The sequence below is a fragment of the Poromitra crassiceps genome, assembly GCF_964638095.1.
Source record: "Poromitra crassiceps genome assembly, chromosome: 10".
Classification (NCBI taxonomy): Eukaryota; Metazoa; Chordata; class Actinopteri; order Beryciformes; family Melamphaidae; genus Poromitra; species Poromitra crassiceps.
The window spans coordinates 24804796-24821193 of NC_139631.1; the positions used below are offsets into that span (position 1 = coordinate 24804796).

General features: G+C 43.3%; 1 protein-coding gene across 1 annotated transcript; it reads left to right on the forward strand.

Moving 5' to 3' along the window:
- Positions 1 to 1655: 1655 nt before the first annotated feature.
- On the forward strand, positions 1656 to 12254 carry bco2l (beta-carotene 15, 15-dioxygenase 2, like; the record flags this gene model as incomplete). Its single annotated transcript, XM_083643831.1, has 12 exons — positions 1656 to 1689; positions 4258 to 4435; positions 4880 to 5091; positions 5527 to 5642; positions 5944 to 6046; positions 7208 to 7345; positions 8525 to 8685; positions 9327 to 9494; positions 10099 to 10236; positions 11193 to 11375; positions 11600 to 11710; positions 12138 to 12254. The coding sequence occupies 12 exons, from the start codon at positions 1656 to 1658 to the stop codon at positions 12252 to 12254; spliced, it is 1659 nt and encodes a 552-aa protein (XP_083499957.1).
- Positions 12255 to 16398: the final 4144 nt, after the last annotated feature.

Sequence of the window (16398 nt, forward strand, 5' to 3'; positions counted from 1 at the left end):
GCCTACAGCTACAGGCAGCTTACCTGATTATGAAGAGCACTACAAAGTTGGGCATTTTTAATGATGTCCTCGTTCCAATCAGTTCAACTCAATAATGACATTATTTAACGTTACTTGGTTGTTAAACTAACCGAGCGATGTGGCTGTTACTAGCAGCCTACTACAGTTTACCTGATATGAAATGAGCGAGCACTGCAAAGTTGGGCATTTTTAACGATTTCCTCTTTCGGCTTGCAACCAAAGACACCTACGGTTAGCATAAAAGCAGTATGAGTTGACGGGATTCGGTAAAACTTTAGTCCTTGCTTTTAATGCTAACCGTAGGTGTCTTTGGTTGCAAGCCGAAAGAGGAAATTGTTAAAAATGCCCGACTTTGCAGTGCTCTTCATAATCAGGTAAGCTGCCTGAAACTGTAGGCTGCTCAGCCACATCGCTCGGTTAGTTAACGACCAAGTAACGTTACATAATGTCATTATTGAGTTGTGTGCATTATCAACATAACAATATATCTTTGCAAGTTACAGAATAATTATCTACGCTATCCCCAGTTATAAAGGAATGCACGATATGTATGACAGGCTTGGCCAATTGACAGCGCCAGTGCGTATGGGTCTGTAAGACATATCCCATTAAACAACGTTAATTTCGATGCATAACATTGCTTATCACTAGGCGATAAGCTGTGGTAGTAAGCCGAGAACTGCATTTTAAAACTAAAATATAACTGTGTGTTGCAGATGGGCATATAGCAGTCCTGACAGCGGGGCTTTTTCACTGTCTGTGAATGCTGGGCTGACGGTTTTCTGCCTACACGTTGCGCACGCAGCTTGCTTTGTTGTCATTGTGACGTAGGCGTATAATTGGTCTGGGCAGAAAGCAGAGAGACACCTTGGACAGTAATAGTTCAGAGATAGCCTACAGGAATCATCTAGAGATACCTGTTAGAATAACATAGCTAGGCTATAAGCTTAGCTTACATTGAATTGATCGATGATTGAATTAATGATGAATGAATATATTTGCAGATCATGTTGAGATACTTAGCAGCTTTATAATCGGTTTTGTTGTTGACAGCACGTCAGGCATGTAGCCTAGTTTCAAGGCTATGTTTGTTTGATATTACAGTAGGCTAATTGGAGCTATTTCTAAATAAATGCTTCTGCAACTATTGGTCAGAATTTTGTAATTAGTTTGATTTGTCAATTAAAAAAACAAACAAACAAACAAACAAATAATAAAATTACTTTTACCACATTTAAAGCTCAATCTGTAATTTCAGTAGCCTATGTTAAACTTTGATACAAATACAATAACGTACAATATACGAAGGTTTTTTGGAGGTGGATTACTTTACATTTATGAGGATTTATGTAAAATGTTTCAAGTCATTAAATATGTATATCCAGAATCCAAATATGTCTTAACACCTATTGTCAGGTGAAGGCTGGCCACTATGTCTTCATGGATTTCAGTTTTAACTTTTCATCAGAGGCCCGTAATATACAGTATTCCAAAATACAGTCGTGTTGATTAGAGCTTGGAGTCACTGCCTGGGAGTGGGAAGGAGCCAACTGGTCAAATGTTGTCCTGACGCGTCCTCAGTGCTTGTTTAAACCCTCTCCATTTTGCTGAACAAATCCACAGCCGCACCAGCCATGTCCAAGACCACAGAGCCCCAGACACAGAGCGGTGAGTAGACACACACACACACACACACACACACACACACACACACACACACACACACACACACACACACACACACACACACACACACACACACACACACACACACACACACACACACACACACACACACACACACACACACACACACACACACACATTCAGAAGTGCAGCCAGATGGTGAGGGCATATGCATCTGTGTAAACATGGCACACTATTAACAGGATGAAATTGGGACTGAGCTAAAGATGGTACTTTTTGCTTTAGTAGATTGATTGCATTTGTATTTTATATCCAATGAATGTGAGGCAAAGATACAGATGTTTGAGTTGTGATACTATCTGACATAAATGAGTGTGAATGGAAGCCATGTAAAGCTAACAGTTGGTCGCATAAGTAGGCTAAGGACTTTGTGTTTGTGACAGTGTAAAACACAAAACACAGAAAACATTCAATCATTAAAGCTCTAAAATCTGATTCCTCTGGATAAGCACATGGCTAAACCTATGACTATAACTGATATCTGTGCCTTCAACCACATACACATGTGCGCGCGCGCGCACGCGTGTGCGCACACACACACACACACACACACACACACACACACACACACACACGTACGTACATACGAACACGCATGAACACAAGATGTAGCTTTTTGTTGTTTTAACTCTTAATTTCCCAGGCAGTCACAATGTTATATTGTTGCATTTCAGAAGCAATCCTCCTGAGATATCCACAGTAGCATTCATCTCATCGTCATCATCACCATCAAAGCCTTGCGGTTATGATAAGACGTGCCGACATTTTCTATTGTTCCTTCTCCAAGGTCTCTCTCCTTGCAGGAGAGATGGTGGAAGAATAGACAGGATGTCTCATTAAAACAGCTCTTAGCCAAAATCAGCTGTCGTTCCCTAAAAGAAGAGAACTGGTTACTGTACAGGTCCCTTCACTTTTGTAATTACAGTAGCAAAACTGAAATTAAGGAGCGCTACAAAGATGACAGCCAAACATGTCATTTACCTGTATAATCACATCTGATAGCATGAGGGAAAACGCTTCATTGCTCTAACAGCAAGAGCTGTTGTAAAGGAAATACAGTTGTGATTATTTGAAAAGCAAAGATATAAAAGCAATAGCTGAGGCTTTTATCCACAGCAGTTCTGAGCTCATCACTGTCACTATGCAGTGTTTCCAAGAGACTCGATTTCGAATGCAGCCCAAAGCCCATGAAATACCCCCTAAAAATGGAAATACACATTCAAATATTATAGTCACAGCGCTGCAGCAGAAAACATACCCCCAATCACAATCAAAACTCACAAAGTCAAGATTGGAAGTATCAAGTTTCAAGTATATTGCAGTATCTGTCAATTGCACACGCCCTCTTATTACACATTCTCCATTTTATTGTGCGTTGTACTACATGATTATCACGGGGACGATTCTGAACACATTTCTGGCTCCGTTGGTCGGTTGCAATAACAATTCACATCGTCAGCCCCCCTCTGCTACCGTAACCTATGCTCCATATGTGGCTCAGTAATGAACCTCAGCCATGATCTGCCTTAACTCATGTTTTACAATCTCGGTTATGTGTTGACTGAGGTCATGAGCAGGATGCGCGTACATATTGGATAACAGATAATACAGTGATAATAATAATATATGATAAGATATTGTAGCAGGAGATAGTTTACAGTAGGTGCCGTTCACAGCAGAGAGCCAGGTGTTCGAGACAAGCAGGAGCTGTTACATAATGACCACGTTAATGGCTTGTGTTTATCTGGCATCAGCATCTTTTTAATTGCTTAGTAGGGTGTATGGTGGAGGTGTTGATAGCTTAAAGTGGAGTTGACGAGTGGTGAGGATCCATAAAGGTGAGAAATTCTGCCCTTTTATAGCACACTTTGCTCCCAATCTGTCTCCTGTGAACCAGATCTCATTGTTCCTTTCCTTCCCCATTGTTAGCATTGCCCCAATTTAATGTTGACCCGGTTGATAACCTTTGTGTCAATTTTAGCTGCTCAGATTTACACGCACAGTCTTAACGGCTGAATTGTAATTTGATTGATCTTTTTATATTTTTCATGATCATCCATTTTGAGATAACGCATGTCACCCTGACCTCGTGTCACCCTGACCTCGTCGTGAACTTCCCAACACACCCGTTCAAAGTTCCAAAGGCATAACAGTGGATCACAGCGCCACACTAGTTTGTATGCATGTCAGAGCTCATCTGCCTGTGTGTGTGTGTGTGTGTGTGTGTGTGTGTGTGTGTGTGTGTGTGTGTGTGTGTGTGTGTGTGTGTGTGTGTGTGCGTGCGTGCGTGCGTGCATGTGTGTGTGTGTGTGAGTGTGTGTGAGAGAGAGAGAGAAAGAGAGAGAAAGAGAGAGGGGGAGGTGTTAGGGGTGGGACTGTTGGTAGTAGTTCAGCTACAGTTCAACTACTGCTTGCCGTCATGGCTGTATCTTATGATTGCCATTCGGTTTTATTTCCATGGACTTTACAATGGACCTTAATCAAAATTCAACCACTCAGTGATTCCCCCCCTCCTCTGCCCTCTGTCAGGCCCCAGCAGGCAGCGGGGTCTGCAGGCCAAGGGGCTGGAGAGCATTGCCCCGCTGGTGCAGACTGCGGAGGAAACCCCCCGGCCCATCCCCACCACCATCAAGGGAAACATTCCCTCCTGGATCAATGGGAGCTTCCTGAGGAACGGACCTGGGAAGTTTGAGTTTGGGAAGGACAGGTATTTGCATAATAACTCCACAGAGGGGGAAAAATAGCAACATGCACAAATCTATACGGCACACGAGTGCTCTCTCCCTCTTTCTCTCTCTTTCTCTTCGTCTGAACCTCAAACCACCCTGATGACATAATGTAGAGATGCAACGATTAATCGATTAGTCGATTGACAGAAAATTAATTGGCAACTATTTTGATAATCGATTCATCGTTTTGAGTCATTTCTAATTCTAAAATGTGAATATTTTCTGGTTTCTGTACTCCTCTATGACAGTAAACAGAATAATTTGGGTTGTGCACAAAACAAGAGCTTTGAAGATGTCATGGGCTTTGGGAAGCACTGAACATCATTTTTTTTGTATCATTTTCTGACATTTTAGACCAAAGAACTAATTGAGAAAACTATCGACAGATGAATCATAATCATCATGTTCCACTTCTTTCTCAGATACACCCACTGGTTCGACGGCATGGCCCTGATGCACCGGTTCCACCTAAACGAGGGCGTTGTCACCTACAGCAGCCGCTTCCTGCAAAGTGACTCGTACGTCCAGAACTCGGAGAAAAACCGTATCGTGGTGTCAGAGTTCGGCACGCTCGCCATGCCCGATCCCTGCAAGAACATCTTTGCACGATTCTTCTCCCGCTTTCAAATTCCCAGTATGTGTGTATCCCCGTGTGTAAACCATTTCCTTTCATTTCAGCTCAGTTCAGCCTGACATAGCGTAGCGGAGGCAGTGCCAAATGTATTATTAAACAATTCAATTCACTTGTGTATATAGGTAACAAAGCAGCTATGCTAGATTATTAGATTACTGGAGGCGAAGAAATAAGCAGTCTAAGAAACAGTCTTTTTCTATCCATTTGTTTCTTGAACGCTCATATCCTCACCTGTATGTGCTGTACTATATGTTGTATTTTCTCAAAGAGGTAAAAGGAGCTAGTGCCAACATTTTGGTGTGTGCACGAGTGTGTGTGTGGGAAAGATTGGGCTGACGCAGCATGATGTAAAACTACAGAAGAAAGAAAGTAAAGAGAAAGACATTTGGAGGCGCTATATCCCCAAATGTTCCTGATGTGTGTTTGTGTGTACAGAGGCCACAGATAACGCCAGCGTGAACTTCGTCAAGTACAAGGGAGACTATTATGTCAGCACGGAGACCAACTACATGAGACGGATAGATCCACAGAGCCTGGAGACGAAGGAGAAGGTAGACTCACTCGTCACACTCGGCGTATTAAGCGGAACAGATGCAGATGCTCTTAAACAGCTGGAGTATGATGAATGAGAGGGATGATGCTGATGATAGTGGCAAGGACAACAACGATGGTGGTGATGATGATGTGTGTGTGTGTGTGTGTGTGTGTGTGTGTGTGTGTGTGTGTGTGTGTGTGAGAGAGAGAGAGAGAGAGAGAGAGAGAGAGAGAGAGAGAGAGAGTGTGAGCAGTAGAGTTTTCTGTAAGCAGAATGCCTGGTATATCCCCCAAACTGTGTGTTTTTGCCTATTTAAGGTGGACTGGACTAAGTTCATCGCTGTCAACTCTGCTACAGCTCACCCACACTATGACCGTGAAGGAGCCACATACAACATGGGCAACTCCTATGGCAAAAATGGTATCCTTCCTCCCTTCCTTACAGTACTTGCTACTTACTGTACTACAGTCAAAAGTTTGGACACGCCGACTGTACTATGTTTTTCATGATCTTAAAGCCATTTTGGTTTTATGCTTGAAATGTGTTTCTCATACAAAACAGTTAAAGGAGAATTGTTTTGTTTTTTTACAACTTGGACCTTATTTTCAGCTTGGTTTATGTTGTGCTGGTCACCCAGAACATACATTTCTGAAAACGATTCAGTTTAGAGCTAGAACGCACCGTGCAACAGCCTGGAACAGAGGCCGATAGGGCATCTGCTATGTGAGTCGCTCTCTGTACCTCTCTCAGCCTGTTATTTACTAGTTTCCACATCCGAGAGCTGTGTAACCAAGTCCTGCCAGACTCTCACATCAGTTGTGACTTGAGCTGCAGTGGATCAAGCCGCCATGTTTCACGTGGAGTAAAAACACCGTAGGATTGCTGGATATTTATCTGATTTTGAGAATATGGACGATGCATTTGTATTCGATAGCCGCCCGTATTTATTTGAGCCGGACTAACGTTATATGGATTACAAACTGAGGAGCGGGGGGAACGGGAGCATCTATCTCTAGCAATGTGATGGACAGCAGACAGAGACAGGCTGAACATGCTGGCTCCAGCAAGGCAAATACACTGTTCATTTTCTCATTGTCTCTATGATATAATAAGGATGTGAGCCGCTGCATGGCAGAAAATAGACTTTTTATAGGACGTAACTGCACGGATAGCACATGCCCTATCGGCCTCTGTTCCAGGCCGGTGCACGGCGCATTCTAGCTGTAAACTCAATCATTTTCAGAAATGTATGTTCTGGGTGACCAACACAACACAAACCAAGCTGAAAATAAGGTCCAGGTTGTAAAAAAAACAATCTAAAATAAAAAAAAGATAGTTTGGGTTTGTTTAACACTGCACAATTCCGTTTGTTGTGTTATCTCATAATAAGATTTGATGTCTTTACTATGAAAGAAAGAAAGAAAGAAAGAAAGAAAGAAAGAAAGAAAGAAAGAAAGAGGCGTGCCAAACCTTTAACTGTAGTGTACCTACCTACTCATTCCATGTCTGTCTGTATCTTTGTATGCTAACGTGTGAAACTCATTCTAAGTTAACATTCTGATATCTGCTTCTACCCCTCAGGTTTCTTCTACAACATCATCCGTGTGCCTCCTCCTGATGAGAAGGCGGAGAAGGATGCAGAAGATCTGAGCGGTGCAGAGGTCATCTGCTCCATCCGTGCGGCTGAACCCAGGAAACCCTCCTACTATCACAGCTTTGGTGAGATAGCTGTCCAAAAATCGAGCGCGGCCATCCATATCTGCATTGTCTGCTGAGTTAAAAGCCCCTCTTTAACCTGTCTGCACCGCTTCATGTAGGGAAGTGGATTTAATAGGTGAATTTAATAAGAGATGATAGCTTTTCTGCCTGGATTGACATGGTGAGTCATTTCATATCAAAGGTCCTAATTTCTGGGCACTCAGTGTATTTCTTAATTATTCATTTGGGTGTCAGTCTTATTCTGCTTTTCTTTTTGTCAATTTCAGCCTTGTGCCTCTCTGTTCAGCTCTCAGTATCTGTCTCCTCTTATATAGCTCTGCCTCAGTCACACTGGCTCACACACAAAAGCACACACTCACTCTCTCTCTCTCTCTCTCTCTCTCTCTCTCTCTCTGTGTTTCTCTCTCAAACACACACACACACACACACACACACACACACGCACACAGACCTTTATGTCTATTTATCATTGTCAACTTCTTTTTCCTGTCACCAAAGACACACATCCTCAACTTTTTAGTTTCAACATGTCTTTGTCGGTAACTCTGAGAGAGCCGTTACATCTGCTGGGAGAGACAGGGGAGAACTTCTGTGTGTGTGTGTGTGTGTGTGTGTGTGTGTGTGTGTGTGTGTGTGTGTGTGTGTGTGTGTGTGTGTGTGTGTGTGTGTGTGTGTGTGTGTGTGTGTGTGTGTGTGTGTGTGTGTGTGTGTGTGTGTGTGTGTGTGTGTGTGTGTGTGTGTGTGTGTGTGTGTGTGTGTGTATGCAGGCACGCATGCCTGACATGGATTTGTTAGCTGTTTTTTGTTGTGTTTGTGCTTCCACTTGCATGTTTATGTCTATACAACATACATGTACATGTACATGTATATGTCATGTATGTATACAGTATGTCTATGTGCGTGAATACACTGTATTTGTTTGCAAGGTCAGCGTACTGCATCCATTCCCACATCGTATCACAATCTTGTCTAGCAGACCACCCTCGCTCCGCCAGACAGTCTGGCACCAAGAAACCAGGGAACCATATAATTCAAATTAGTTTAGTTTCCCCTCCAATCACACACCTAAATATAGAGGCACGGCCCCGGTAGATATTCTAAATTTAAAGGTGTGTGCACGTGTGGGAGTGAAATGTGTTTAGTGTTACATGTATACAGAACATTCCCTCTCGTCTGCAGTCATGTCGGAGAACTACATCGTGTTCATCGAGCAGCCCATCAAGCTGGACCTGCTGAAGTTCATGCTGTACAGAATCCAGGGCAAGAGCTTCCACAAGGTCATGATATGGGAGCCCCGGTATGGAACCATCTTCCACCTGGTCAACAGGCACACCGGCAAGGTGGGTTTGAAGTTGGAACTTGATGTGCTGACTCCACCTCCGCCCGGTTTCTCTGTGAAGTAGGCTTTCCCCCGACCCGCTGCTGAATAGCCATGACAGAACACAAAAGGAAAAGTTGCAAGCTAATCTCTTCACGCATGGCGACTTTGCAAAGTTTTTTTCCCTTCATTTCTTTTTTGATGAAGTCACACTCTGTTGGCGTAGCCCTTTCTCATACATTTGTTACTCTCAATTTTCTCATCTCATTACACACCATACCCATTAAGCATACGATATCAAACCTCTTGTTGATCTTGCGAAGGTATCGGCACCATAGAACAGCCGTGCCAGATCAGCTCAAGTGTGATTTTCTTCAAATGTTAAGAAGATCAATGTATGTAACAAAATATGACGGTGACATTAACGTGGACTGCACCCCCCCACCACCAACCCATCCCCCACTTGGGCAGTGACTTTTTGCATTCTGTATTCTCTTCTTGGGTGATTGCACCAGATTCCATGCAACATTTCAATAATAACGTCTGCGTCTTTGCCTCATGCAGCAAATCCTTGTTTGTCCAAAAGCATGTGCAACCTTTAGCATTTCTTTGACATTTTGACAATTCCTGAGTCCTGATTGGTCGGTGTGGTCGGTCCAATAGGAGAGTGAGGTGAGGTACCGCGCGGCACCCATGTTCACGCTGCATCAGATCAACGCTTTTGAGGACAATGGCTTCCTGGTCATGGACATGTGCTGCGGGGAGGATGGGGCGGTCATCGGAGACTTCACACTGGAGAACCTCCGGAAAAGCTCAGGAGAGCTTGACGAGGTGAATGGATAAACCGTGAGACTCACACACACACACACACACACACACACACACACACACACACACACACACATACACAATGTTTTTTTAGGCTTTGCAGGATATATTATAAAGTCCCAAAACAAAGTAAACCACAAATCAACATTTTAGAGTCATCTTATTGGTGGTTAATTCACCAATGCTAAAACATTGTTTAACACTAAACAGCGTTTGAATCTGATGACACTGATTTCCCCTCGTTTCACCCGCTTATCGCTGCTTCTGACGCAATGCTTATGGAGAGCCTGCAACAGCTTCCCTCTGTAATGGATGTGATTAAAATCTAGTGAAGTAATGGTACTTCAGTCAAAACATATTTTGATTAAGGATCAAATTAATAACTTGAAACAAATGACAAGCACACAAAATGATAATCAATTACACTAACAAGAATGAATGGAATTCATGTCTTTCACCCTTGACTATTAGTTTTTGCCCTGCCATGATGTCAAAACGTCATGCTGTGAATCAGTTTTTTGTTTCTGTTCCCAAGATTGCGTTGCATCTTTCAGGGAGAGAGGTCACAGCCTCAAAGTTTCATGTTCCTCCTGTTTCCTCTTGTCAGTATTACAACTCATTGTGCAGAAACCTTCCGAGGAGATACGTCCTGCCCCTGACTGTGGACCAGCAAACTCCCCTCGACCAAAACCTGGTCACTCTACATTACTGTAAAGCTACTGCTACGAGGACGGGATCTGGAGAGGTAGGTCTGAACAGCGAGCAATATGTGCCTTTGACTGTGCATCGCGCTAGCCTAGGATTTACAGAGAGGAATTAGAGAAAAAAGGCCTATAATCACGCTGGATCCAGCCCATCCACTGCCACGCATTGGAAGCAATTATCCAGCCTGAAGATAGTTTCTGCAAGATAGTAATTGTATGACTTCGAGCAGATAAAAAGGATTTCAAAGTGAGAGTCCGCCATACTGTGGAACAATTGCCATTTAACTACTTATGTGTTCTGTCTTACAATGAAATCACCATGAAAAGGCGCCGTCCCTGAAGCACACACGCACGCGGGGGGCGTGTGCGCACACACACACACACACACACACACACACACACACACACACACACACACACACACATACACACACTCACACACACACTGTCCAACATTTTCTGTCAGAATGACGCTTGTGTTGAAAGAAAAGGTGATTTTTTTTGTTGTTGTTGTCATGACTACCAGACAGACAGCCAGAGTCTCTGAGTTCCACCAAAGTGAGAGCAGTATTAGCTGCTGAAAAAATTCTGCCTACAGTGAAGCGCTGCTGGCTATTTTGTGGTGGTGCCAAGACAGTACAGTTGTTGAAAACAAATAGAAACTATTTAGCTTGGAATTGGCTGAAGGATAAATTAGGTGCATCCATCTTCAAAAGTCAAATTATGAGAATTAGTCTCAACTGATGTTTGAAATTAATGCCTAGGATCCCTTGCGGGTATTGGATTATTTTAGCGGATGCTACAATATTGATTGTAGCACTCATAAGAAATACAGTGGACTTGGTGATACAGTGTTACGGTGTGTGTGTGTGTGTGTGTGTGTGTGTGTGTGTGTGTGTGTGTGTGTGGTTGTAAACACGGCCTATAATTGCTGCATCTAACTGTGTGAAAGTGTGAGTACACTCCTGTCCTGACTCCCTCTCCTGTGACCCTGCAGGTCTACTTGACCCACGAGGAGCTTCATAATGAGGAGCTGCTGCAGTATGGCGGCCTTGAGTTCCCACACATCAACTATGAGCAGTACAACGGCAGACCGTACCGCTACTTCTACTGCTGTGGCTTTGGACACGTCTTCAGCGATTCACTGCTGAAGATGGATGTCCACACCAAGGAGCTTAAGGTCTGTATAAATCAAATAGCACTTAGAGAGACCTCATCGTTAACTGGCCCGGATATTATCATGTCAAGGTTATTTGCTCTGGACCCCCCGCTTCCTCCCGCCATCACTGAGAACAGCAGGTTGGGAGTTTTAGTTTGATAACAAACAAAAGATGCCCAAGGCTGTGAAGCCGCTACGGTAAAGGAGTAAAAAAAAGCAATGTTTATGTAATGCTCTCTGTCTAGGTGTGGCGTCATCCTGGCCTGTTCCCCTCTGAGCCCGTGTTTGTCGCTGCGCCCAACGCCACCGAGGAGGACGATGGCGTGGTCATGTCCATCATCATCACGCCCAGAGAAGTCAGTCAACAAATAAAATACAAACAACAGCATACATTCAAAACTGCAACAATGACAAAACACTATATTGAGTGATATCGACATTTGCTTGTAACGTAACTGTGTATACTGTGACTGCTGTTTATGAAGAAAGAGATAAACAAAGTCAGAAATAAATAATAAATACTTTACACACACACACACACACACGCACACGCACACGCACACGCACACACACACACACACACACACACACACACACACACACACACACACACTTATTTATTTATTTATTTATTTATCTATCTTCGTAATACATAGATACATAGATTTGACTATGCATAGCGAAGACAGATGGTTGGGTGCCTGCACTATCACACTGGAAGGGGTAGGCGTTCTGTGACCGTTTACATTATATATTTACTCTGCTGTGTTTTTCTGTTTCAAGGACAGAAGCAGTTTCCTCCTTGTTCTGGATGCCAAGACCTTCACCGAGCTGGGCAGAGCCGAGGTCCCTGTTAGCATACCATATGGGACCCACGGCGTGTTTAACGAGATGGGCTAGACACGCAACTGTGTCCGACTCCGCGGTGGGAACACCGAAATTGAACCGGCAACCGACGCCCTCCGCAGACTGACTCTGCCGATGCAAAACTCTATAAACTGTTTGAATCTGCAGACGCGTGCCCTTTGTTTGTTCCAGCTTGATGTCATCACTGTTGTGCTGCCAATGCAGTTAGAAAGATGGCAATAATTTGCCGGCTAACAGGAGGGGACGTGCACAGCATGGCAGCAGCATACTGATACAGCTTGTCCTCTGTGTTCTTACTGTGCTCTTGTAAGATTTTGAACCATCCTTTGGGCCATGGCCAAAAAAACACCCAAGCCTATGGAGTTTACAGCATAAATATTGATGGGGGAAACATATTGAAAAAAAAAATGAAAGCAACACAAACACTAAAATGAAACCTGTTTCCCTTTTCTTTCTCTGTTTCTTTTACCCAAAGTGATTTTTGCAACATCAAGGCAATGGAAAGGCTACAGTATACTCCCAATGAGCTCTGAACAGCACTTAGGATACATGAAAATGCATCAGAGGAAATTCAATTTCTGTCAAAGTAATGTGATAGAAACTGGACAATGGTTTGAAATGCCTGCAAAACAAATGGATCTAACTGGTCGATAGCCTCCAGAGAGTCTAGCAGAGGGTCAGATGATCAGAAACCTATAGCGCAGTTTAACGGCGCAAAACACAACCCAAAACACAGTTGACACAGGCATAAACACTCAAAACAGTGAGATGAGGAGCTTGTAGTGTGTGGGAAAGAACAGTAATGCTGTTGCCTCATCATTATATAAACAGAGGAACGGAGCATAATGGTGTTGAATTTAACTTAATTCCAGACACAGTTCTGCCAAATTTCAATGTAATTCTTAGAACACAGGCCCACCCAGGATTTGGACTTGCTGTCGATCCACCACCGTCTCCCTGCACTTTATTGATTTTCATTTTATCGGCCATTTTCACTCTCACATTGATTTGAACTGATTTTTGACTGGATTTAGAGTGGAGTGGGGAAGCTATGAAGGTGTTTTGCAACAGCAAGTCCCACCGCTCAAGAATTTACGAGCGCACACCGATGACTGAACGAATGCCAGGCTGAGGTTATTCCCTCATTGCATAGAATAGAATTAAATATACAAGAGCAGAGAGAGCTATAGTGTATTATTTTAACACTATAAATGAACTGCAGTTATGTTTTTGTCACGTTCAATGTTCAGGTCAGGCCTTAATATGCACGCTGTACAGGTCTCCCCAAGATACACGTTAATTAGCCTAGAATTCCTTATCTAATCAGTCATGCTTAACTTCTGCGCGCGTGCGTGCGTGTGTGTGTGTGTGTGTGTGTGAGGTTCTGCATATGTTCAGATTCATTAGTACTCTCTCCAAAGGCCATGGACATTAGTGAGATACAGCGACCTTTGCCCTTAGATAAATCTTAAGCTAATTTGTGTGTAAGCACTAAGCAAAGCTGTGAAGCGGAGCAAACCCTTATCAATTGAGGCTCGTACCCATTTAATTTTCTAAAGCATTATGGGATGAGGTGTTAAGCATGAGGATCAATGCTTTATTCAAGATAGTTAACACTCGGCTGCTTACGTTTCAGTCACTTTGGTCAAGCATAAACAGAAAAGAAACACGCACATGTACAGTTACACACACACACACACACACACACACACACACACACACAGATAAACTCGCACACAGTTTGCCTCCTGCTTTATAGGCGATCAATTTAGACTACCTGAGCTCTCATCTGACCCATGAATTCACTCTCAAAGTTCCTTCTGTCTCCCTGATAGCAAGTTATTGCTTCACTGCAACTCTCAAGTTTGGCTGTAATCCGTATCATTATTTCATAACCCATGAATTCATAATGATATCATCTATATTCACCATATTAGACACACTTCTCAGAGGCAGGCACTGATTCCCCTCAATAGTGAGAACAATGTCTTCTGTATCCAGATTTGTCATTCCCTATCAACAGTCTTGAGCCATCTTGTGGGGGAAACTGTTATCTGGCGTGCAGATTATCTGCATCTGTGTGTGTGTGTGTGTGTGTGTGTGTGTGTGTGTGTGTGTGTGTGTGTGTGTGTGTGTGTGTGTGTGTGTGAGTGTGTGTGTGTGTGTGTGTGTGTGTGTGTGTGTGTGTGCGTGTGTGTGTGTGTGTGTGCGTGTGTGTGTGTGTGTGTGTGTGTGTGTGTGTGCGTTTGCTTGCACGCGCTTGCTTGCTTGTTTATGACAGTGGGTGAGTGTAGCCTATAGTATTCTGTGCATGCATGTATGCTAGTGCTTCTCTGTGGGCTCCCTCTAATTGTACACACAAAACGCTGCCAAAGCTTTATGAAGTCAGAACGGAGCAATTAAATACCCATGGAGCGGGTGGATCGTGCAATATTAAACAAGAATAAACTCCCACCATGGACCTGACAGCCTGGCTCAAAAAACGCATAGAGGGGATTTATAAATACTGCAGTATCATGTAAAGATATTTTAGAGGCCTGAATAGGAATTCACAATGCAAATTTGGCTGAAATTACTGTGATGGTGGCTAATGCTTTCATCCATGTTGCGTTTTCTCTCTTGATTCCATGCCTTTTACAGATTATAACAACAAACCATATCAATTATAAAGCTTACATGAGCTGTGGGTTAAAAGAATAGTTCGCCCAAAAATGAAAATTCTGTCATCGTTTACTCGCCCCTCATGCCAGTAGAAACACATAGGTGAAGTCTGTCAGCTTTATGCTGCATGCAATAATGCGCTATTGCTGCTTCACTCCAGTGATGAGAGATTACTTGGGAAACTCAAATGTCTTCTTGTGTCAGTAGACAGAAGGTGCAGAGGAATGGTCTGGCTGCTCTGGCAACCAGCTGCTTGAAAGACAGTTGGACTTTCTGTGTTAAGATGCACTTCTGTTCTAGAGGGAATCGGCCGCATTGGCCACTGCAGCAGCAATCCAGGATAGATTCATGGTGGGGGGGCTTCTTCTATACCACAGTTATCTCTGTCCTCATAATGACAGGGACTTCAGACTCTGGGGGGGAGATGAGAGTATAAGCCCAGGCCGACACCGCAGAATGAGGCTGATGCTGCCGTTGTAACAGCAAGCTCTTTCCCCCCTCGGATGCCTGGGCTGACAGTCAAGCGTCATTATGAGCCAGTGGCCTTGCAGTTTGTCACTGTCAGGGCCTCTAAATAGAGACTTTGTTTCCAAGATATGTAAAGATTTATGACATTCCCAGGCACTATTTAAGCGATGATGCACAACAAAGTCATTTTGGTTAATGCGAAGCCACTTTGAAAAATGACAGATTCTGTGGGTTGTGTGGGCTTATTTCCTCCGAACGCGAAACAATGCAAGCATTCTGCCATTCCTTAAGTGTTTCTTTCAATCAGAGGAAACACAGATGTCATGCGAAGTGTTGGGATATTGCTGCGATGAATGATGACATTCTCCTCATTTGCCATCAAGTTCACCTTTGAACCCAATTCCTAAAAAGCTGTGTGGATCCACAGCGAATGATGTCAGCCAACCAATGAATTGGCCTATTGGCTTTGTGAAATAGTTGAATACAGATGTGCTAACTGATCAGGGATCCTTGCTATGATGTCATTCAAGTAGCCAATTCACTTAGGGTATGTGATAAAACAGATGTGTGTGAAAAATCATCGCATTCGTCATAATATGTTGCAGTTATAGCTTATAGCAGTAGTCACAGTCAACCAGGCCAAGATTTTTGTAAAGATTCCCCTTATGAAAAATATATATCACTGAAAAGTAACATGTCATGTATTGGTTAGAAATGTATGCACTACCACAGAAGATCCTGTGTAATAGCCTATACCATAGGAGATAAATCAATGTCACCATGCACCTTACAGTAAATCCTTATAGGAATATTATAGCAATATCATGGTCATTTTTCTTAACATTTATTATTGGGCCATGGTGTGATTGAGTCCTGTGTTTTCCAATAAAAGAGCCTAGCAGCAGCGCCCTCTGCCGGCGCACAGAAAGTGGTCTTTATAAAGTGGTGTGATGCCAGCACACGCATGCAGAGGAAAAAGAAGCGTTCACACTCTCCAAAGTCAGTCAGAGGAGCGCAGCTTTTGGGGAGCCAAGAAATCAGTCGGCGT